Below are 7,896 nucleotides of genomic sequence, written 5' to 3' on the forward strand. Positions count from 1 at the left end.
AAAGCTGAGATCCAGAGAAGAAAAGCAAATTACTGGAAGAGCCTAGAGGTGAACTCAGGTCTCTTTAGATTCAAAGATTTTTTTCCATGAGACAGGTTGTCACTGTCAATACTCCCTACATAGTCTCTACAATGCAATTTTGATGCTGACTCCATGGAGTTAGGTCACATTTCACAGGTTAAAAGCATGGTCTTAGATACTTCCCACTTCAAATAACAAGCATAAGCTTCAGGGACCCATGCCGCCCATACTTCTGCCTAACTGGTTACAAATTGGGGGATTCCCACTACCCCATCAGGTTTCATAATTCACTACAACAGTTCACAGCACTCAGGAAAGCATGATACTTATGACTTCAGTTTATGATACAAATCAAGACCAGCCAGATAAAGAGACACAGAGGGAGATCTAGGAGGGTCCCAAACATGAAGTTCCCATGTCCTCCTGTTGCATCCCCCTTCTGGCATATCGATGTATAACTACCAGCCAGAGAAGGTCACTGGAGCCTTATGTCCAGGGTTTTTATTAGAATTTCATTATATAGTCATGATAGATGGACCCCCATTCCATTGGCCAATGATGGAAATCAGTCTCCAGGCCTGTCCACTCCCTGGAGGTTGAACTGGTATTACATGGCTCAAAGCCCCAGCCCTATAATCAGAGCTGTCTTTCTGGCCATCTGGAGCCATCTTACTAGCATAAAATCAAGTATGATCAAGGGGGTCACCATGAATAGTAACAAGCATACTCCTATCGCATAGAAATTCCAAAGATTTGGATATGACCTTCCAGGAACCAGGAATAAACATTGGCCACATTCTTTATTTTACAAGAACCCCCTGGCCTCAGCCAGCCAGGAAGCTTTTGTGCTGATGTTCCACTTAGCCGCACAGCTCTGCCCTGCCTAGGTGGAGGAAGAAGGTGACAGGAAGGCTGGGGCCACCTTGCCCAGGCTGCAGCTACTAACCACGCTGTTCTCCCACCACAGCCTGACTTTGATGACAGGAGAGTGGGCCGCCCCAGGTCTATGCTGCGCTCATACAGACAGATGTCCATCATCTCTCTGGCTTCCATGAATTCTGACTGCAGCACCCCCAGCAAGGCCACCTCAGAGAGGTCAGTCCCTGCACCCCTGCCTCCCTGGCCCTATCCCCCCTCCTTCTCTCTTCCCTGGCAACATCCCTTCTCCCTCCCACTTCCCCCTTTCAGTCTAAAAGCCTTTTCCCATCTGGAGCCTCACAACTACCCTAGGAGGCTCATGATTAGTACCATTTTTAGGGGATTATCAGAGGCTCAGAGAGGCAAGGCGGCTTTCCTGAGGACCCAGCAGGACTCGCCTGCAGCCCCCCGACTTCTAGTCTGGTGATCTCTGTCAGCGAGCCTGAGCTCCTCACCAAGGCTGCATCCTTCTGGAATATTGTCACCTCTCACAGGGATCGGTTCCCTTTCAAGGAAGCTCCTCCCAACCGCCATGGGTTGTCCTCATTGCCGAGCTCCACCTCCTGTATCACCCACCCACCCCTCTGTCAGGGTCTTCCTTCCCTTGCCCCCTTCCAGCTTTCTGGGGCCCTCTGGCCATCATTGCTGGACCCTCCAGAAACTTCCCAGTGGGCCCCAGAAGTTACTCTTGCCCAGAGAGAAAAGGATGGAAACGTCTTCTGTGCCTCACAATTCCAACAATTTTGAGGGATATCATTCACAATTCTAGGGGGCACCATTCACCCTCCCAACTCATCTGTTCTAATCATAGACACAATGAGTGACCCAGCACTCATCATATACCAAGAATGTGCCAAGGGTTCCTCAGACATCATCTCGTGGCCACTCTGCAGGGTCTCTGCAAGGACCCACATTTACTGAAAAGAAAATGATGGCCTGAAGAGATTGAGTGATTTACCCAAAGTTATTCATTCAGCTAAGAACTGGCAGTGTCGGATTTGAATCCACATTCATACTTTCAACCAGTCTTCTCTCCTTCTTACCAGTTTCTTTACTATATATAGCTCGCTTCTTTCAATTTCATTTTACCATTAATAAAATAAAATGAACTTTAGTCATTACATTTAAGTGTTTGTGGATTGAGCAAGTTGCTCCCCAAATCCTCTGCCAGATTTGCTGATCTACTCCTGACCCTGTAGTGACAGCTCAGGCAACCTGAAGGTCCACTTCAGCTTCCTGGGTCCTTGTAAGGCAGTTCCATTGAAGCTCTAACTGCAGTTTCTATGGCTGCCCCTCTGGCCTTTCAGCTTTGACCTGGAATTAGCACCACCTAAGACTCCGAGGGTGGAGCAGGAGGAGCCGATCTCCCCAGGGAGCACCCTGCCTGAAGTCAAGCTGCGGAGGTCCAAGAAGAGGACAAAGAGAAGCAGCGTAGTATTTGCGGACGAGAAAGCAGCCGCCGAGTCGGACCTGAAGCGGGTGAGCGGCCGAGACAGGTTGCCTCTCCGGCGCTGTTAGCAAATCTCCCCTACATGCTGGGCACAAAACCCAGGGCTTCCAGACATGGTCTCTCTGAAGCCCGCTTCCGCGGTGCTGTGGGTACCACAGAGGCGGCACCTGAGGAGCTGAGAGGTGAAGTTCTTGCTCATGTCCAGCCAGCTGGGGGGCTGGGACATGACAGAGCTGGGAGTTGAACTTTGCATTTCAGAGCCTGTGTGTATCCTTCCCACCACCACACAGGGCTTTTCCAGGCTGGAGAGAAGCCACCTGTTCTTCCACCAAAGGGGAGAGCAGCCCGCTTGGTTCCGAGCTAGGTGCTTCTGCAGCCCCCCCCCCCCAGAGCTGTTCTAACCACTGACATCTCAAGCCCCTCCTGTGCACCAGGAGTCCAGGTGCAGATGCAGAGATGAAATCTCACTGTCCTGGCTTTGACAGTTTTGGTCTTGTAAACTAATCACTATTTAAAGATGAGACTTGGTGTCAGACAGCCCTGAATTCAATCTTAGTTTCCCCCTGCAAAAGAGGTTTGTTGAAAGTGTTCTGGGATCCTGGGAGGGGGAGATGGATTAACTGCCCTGGCAAGGGAGGGATGCCAGATGAAAGAGCAAGGGGCCAACCAAGATGGCTTGGTGAAGAAAGGGCCCTCCAGAAACTTCCCAGTAGCCTCACAGGCTACTTGTGCCTGGATGTGCAAGAATGGAAGTGTCTTCCGTGTTTCTCAATTCTAAGGGATACCACTCACATGGTAGTCTAAGTGAATGCCCTCCTTCCCCACTCCCATAGTTGTGTAGTGTGCAACCTGTGCAACTATACATGGCAGGCTGGAATGGAATGGTATAAAAGATTAAATGAACTTGGAGCCGGCTTCATAGAAACCATGCCACACCCTCCCCCTGATCTTTCAGGGTCCAGATCTGTCTCATGCTAAGCCTCTCTTTTGTGTGTGTGTGTGTGTGTGTGTGTGTGTGCACGTGTATGTGTGTGTGGTGTACTCCTCCAGCTTTCCAGGAAGCACGAGTTCATGAGTGACACCAACCTCTCCGAGCACACGGCCATCCCCCTCAGGGCGTCCGTCCTCTCTCAAATGAGTTTTGCCAGCCAGTCCATGCCCACCATCCCAGGTATGCCCCCTGCTGCTGCCAGCATGAGGGAATAGAGATAGCACAGGCCACCAGCCTGGTGGGTGGAAGATGGGTGGGAACTGTGTCTACACAACAAAGTGGGCCAGGCATCCTGGGGGTGAGAGGCTCTGCTCACAGTGGCCCGCCCTCTCATCTCTCCCCATACCCACCACTTCCTGGGGGTGACACCATCACAGCAACCTCCAGCAGGGTCAGGAGAGAGACCTGCTGTCCCTTGGGCCCTCAGCAGGATTCACTGGGCATCCATTTGTCCCACTAGGTGGCCCCTTGTTCTCAGCCAGGCCTCTTGGGGCCAGAAGTTTGCCCTTGGTATGTCCTTAAGACCTGTGGCTTCTTTGTAGACCTGGAAGACAGTTTCTGGTGTTACAAAAATGGCCACCACATCTTATAGCTGCAGGGTGTTGGGTGCATAGATGCTACCTATCTGCCACCGCTGTAACTCACTCACTGTCCAGTGAGGAGGTTAGAGCACAGCCAACAGTTGTAACTCACAGAAGGGAAACTGAGGCCTTAACAGGGGACATGGCATGCCTGGGAGCACTCCATCTGGCATGCAGAAGCCCTTGGCATCTGCTGCTATGTGCCCAGCTCTGTGTGCTAAGGACCAGGTCAGAAGGGAGCAAGACAGGGCCAGTGCTGCCTTGTGGAACTCAGCAGGCCGATCATGGTATAGACACTTGCTGTTTCCTGAATGTTGAGGGTGCCAGGTCCTGTGCCAACTCTTACTCCTTCATTATTTCATTTACATCACTGCACATACCCAGGGAGTACTTCATGTCATCCGCCCATTGTATGGACGGAGAAACTGAGGCACTGAGAGCATTAGCCTCTTGCTTATCACCAGCCAGTAAATGGCAGAGGCTGAGTTAAGACTCAGGCCCTCTGCCCTGGAACCAGGCACCTACCCACTGCCCTGCCAGCCCACCCAGGATAGCCTAAACACAGCTGCAACATTTGAGGAAGCCCAAGCCATTTCACTGGTATCCTCTCAGCAGGTCTCACAACACCCTGGAGGTCTGGGCTCTTTCTCCCATTTGACAAATGTGAAAACTAACAGTCAGAGAGTAACTAATTTTCCATGTCTCTGTGACTCTAGGATGGGGCTATAAACACTAGGCCATCTGGCCCCTCCACCAGGTGACATGTGAGTTTGAGAATTTCTTTCCACTGTCTTCTGCAGTGGAGAGAAAAATCCAGGGTGTTGGTATTAGGAGCAGAAGGAAGAGTAAGCTCACACTGTCCCCTGCCTTGGGGCAGAAGGCTCTATGTTTCCTGGGGATGTCAGGGCTTTGGGGCAAGGTTTTGACCAGGAGCCAGGAGGCTGGACCCCTGTCTGTAGGTTGGGCAAGCTTCACTGAAAAAGGACAGCTTCACCACTCCCTGGCATGTCAGGAGATCGGCATCCCACCTCCTGCTTGGCATATACAATGTGTGAACCCTGGATGCTGGCTCTGTCCCCCAGCCCTCCTCCTGTCTACCTCCCCACAAGGCACCGCCTCTCCTCCGCCCACCCACTCATATCCCAGCTCTGCTCTCCTTCCAGCCCTGACGCTCTCCTTGGCAGGCATGCCTGGGTTGGACGAGGCCAACATATCCCCCCGCCTCAGCCAGACCTTCCTCCAACTCTCAGACGGTGACAAGAAGACACTCAAACGGAAGAAAGTCAATCAGTTCTTCAAGACAATGGTGAGGACACTGAGAGTGGAAGGAAGGGAAGATGTTGGGAGGAGAAAGGGAAGAGAGCAATACAGAGAGAAGAAAATGGAGGGTTATGTGTGCATGTGTGTGCATATGTGGTCATCCCTAGGGAGGCATGGTCAGGAGGCCCTGAGTTCTGGGACACTGTGCAGCAATGCCCAGAGGGCAGTTCTCCTCTGGGGCCCCAGGTGGCTTCTCTGACCAGGATTGACCCCAGCTAGGGATGTGCAGGGTCCCGGGACCTCAGAAGCAGTAGGTGACCTGCCCTCACCTAAATTGCTCCTTAGTGCTCCAGCACTTTTCTATTCGACCTATATCACAAAATCCTACAAATTGAGCATTAGTTTCCAAGCCCTGATTCTGCAAGTCCCATCTCCTATTGTTACTTGTTGGTCTTTGCTCAAGAGCAAGATCATAACTTATCTGATCCTTAAGGTAATATGAAATCAGGACTGTGGTATTATAAACATCAGAAGTTTACTGTGAGCACACGAGTCAGGCACTGTGCTAAGCACTTTCCAAGCATGATGCCATTTGAGCTCCCACTCTCAGGATTTTATAAGGGAGGCTGACAGGGTTTGGTAAGTGATGTGCCCAAGTCCATATGGCCATGAGCCTGGGCTCACTCAACTGCCTACCACTGCCTTTCTGGCCGAAGCCAAGGTCATAGCAGCTCACATTCACTGGGCTTTGGGCAGGGGTCAGTGTTGGAACCCTTGTGATCAGGACTGGGAAGCTCCATTTTGGTGCTTAATCTGATAATCCCATCTTGGTTTTGTGCTTGTTTATCCTCTTCTCCCAAAAGCTGGCCAGCAAATCGGCTGAAGAAGGCAAACAGATCCCAGACTCGCTGTCCACGGACCTGTGAGCTACTGCTGACTAGGGCTGCATGGGAGAGCCAGGGAGGGGAGCGTCTGGAAAAAGAGAACCATGGGTGGAACATCAAAGCCTCAGAGAGTGGGAGACTGGCCCCGTCAGTTGTCCTCACTTAGAGGAGACAGAGGGGCCAATCAGGTCCCAGAGCTTGAGTGTAACAAGCCCAGCATCCCCTGGGGCAGTGATGGTGGTGAATGAAGAAGCCTCAACATAGATTCTTGAATGCAAGGAACTGGCAAGAGTGCCTTCTCCCAGTGTGCTCTCCCCAACATCCTAGGCACAGCTTTCCTAACCCAGTTTCTTAGGTGTAAGTCTTTTAAATATTCTTTTAAATTTTATTTTAGATTAACAGTTTTGTACTTTACATTTTTTAATACAACCAACCAGTTTCTTTTCTACCCTATCATCCCCGAAGTGTTGCTGTTTCTTACTGACAATAAAAATGGTCCCTTGGTTAGAGTGAGCCTTGTTTCCTGATTCTGTTGACTGACTCTCTTAGGCCCAGAACTGGGCAGGAAGCCCCCTGGAATGAAGGCAGGCCCAGGGGCTGCAGTGATGTTAAGGAGCCTGGTGATGCCCTTGCCCAATGCCAAATTTCCCCACCTCATCTGTGAGAAGATTCTTCAAGAACCTCCATGACTCTGGTTCCTTAGGTGCCAAACCCTGGACTACCAGGATGTTAAAAAAGTTGGCCTGGTCTTCCTCACAGATCTGAGTAATGGGGTATTATACCACCTTTCTCCACCTTTGGAAAGAGATGGTAAGACCACCCAAGCCTGGTCATCTAGTAAAGACCAAACCCAATGCCAAAGTGTTAGAAAAAGAGGAGTCTGAGGTCCAGTGGACTCATAGTCCAGCTCTTGGATCTTGTCACTGGCTCCAAAGTGGTGACTTTTCTTGGAGGAATTCTCAGGTTTTTCAGATGAGGCCCAAAGCAGGTGATACCTTTGTCAGGCAGCAGCAAGACAGGATGGGAGCAGAGTCCCACCTCTGCATCCTACAAGGAGCAGGGAGCTGCGCAGGGGATGGGTCTGGAAGGAGGCTGAGGACTGCACTTGGGAAGGAAATTGATACTGGCTAAGAGCATGACAACACAGGTTTCAGAACTAGGGCCATCTGGAAACCTTGGGGTGGATGCTCATTTACAGGCTGAGTCCCTGGGGGTATAGTAAGAGATGAGAAAGAATGATGATGGTAGCTTAAATTTATTGAGCCCTGACTGTCTCTTGGACAGTGTTATAGACATGATAAGAATTAACTTCCTAAGTCTTGATAGCAGCTCTAGGAGGTAGATACGATTATTACCCAGATGAAGAAACAGAGGCCCAGAGGCATTAAGTGACCCGAGATCACACGCTTAGTAATGGAATGGCTGGGATTCAAACCCAGACAGCTGGATGGGAAGCCTGACTCTTAGCCACTACCCTACATTGTCTCTGGGATGCCTTAGTGCACTGAATATCCTGAGTCTTGGTAGCCTTTGTCCACCCAAGCCTGTCCCTGGTGGCCTCTATGTCCCCACTGCAAGCCCCATTTGAAGATGTGTTGCTTGGTTTAGCCTGTAGTTCCCTCAACAGTCTAAAAAGTCCTGTTGTGATGGTTGTTGGGGGTTTGGGCTACACTGAACACCTTTGGGTTCCCCAAGCTGAGTAGGCAGCACCTGGAGGATTGGACTCTGTCATAAGCTTGGGCTTCTCATGCCTGCTTTTTCTCTCATTATGAACTGATAAAATCCTAGTGT

The 7,896-nt window shown here is 50.7% G+C and overlaps 1 protein-coding gene across 2 annotated transcripts in view; it reads left to right on the forward strand.

The window, feature by feature from the left end:
- DOCK2 (dedicator of cytokinesis 2) overlaps window positions 1-6,618 on the forward strand; it is a 464,897-nt gene extending 458,279 nt beyond the window's left edge. The window contains exons 48-52 of one of the 2 annotated variants that reach the window (XM_035290348.3): window positions 989-1,116; window positions 2,247-2,418; window positions 3,440-3,560; window positions 5,125-5,267; window positions 6,085-6,618. In XM_035290348.3, the coding sequence (XP_035146239.1) occupies window positions 989-1,116; window positions 2,247-2,418; window positions 3,440-3,560; window positions 5,125-5,267; window positions 6,085-6,147 (627 nt within the window). In that variant the 3' untranslated portion in view covers window positions 6,148-6,618. The remainder of the gene's footprint in view (window positions 1-988; window positions 1,117-2,246; window positions 2,419-3,439; window positions 3,561-5,124; window positions 5,268-6,084) is intronic. The other variant, XM_035290349.3, reaches the window with a different exon arrangement.
- Window positions 6,619-7,896: the final 1,278 nt, after the last annotated feature.

This window comes from Callithrix jacchus, chromosome 2, assembly GCF_049354715.1.
Source record: "Callithrix jacchus isolate 240 chromosome 2, calJac240_pri, whole genome shotgun sequence".
Lineage (NCBI taxonomy): Eukaryota > Metazoa > Chordata > Mammalia > Primates > Cebidae > Callithrix > Callithrix jacchus.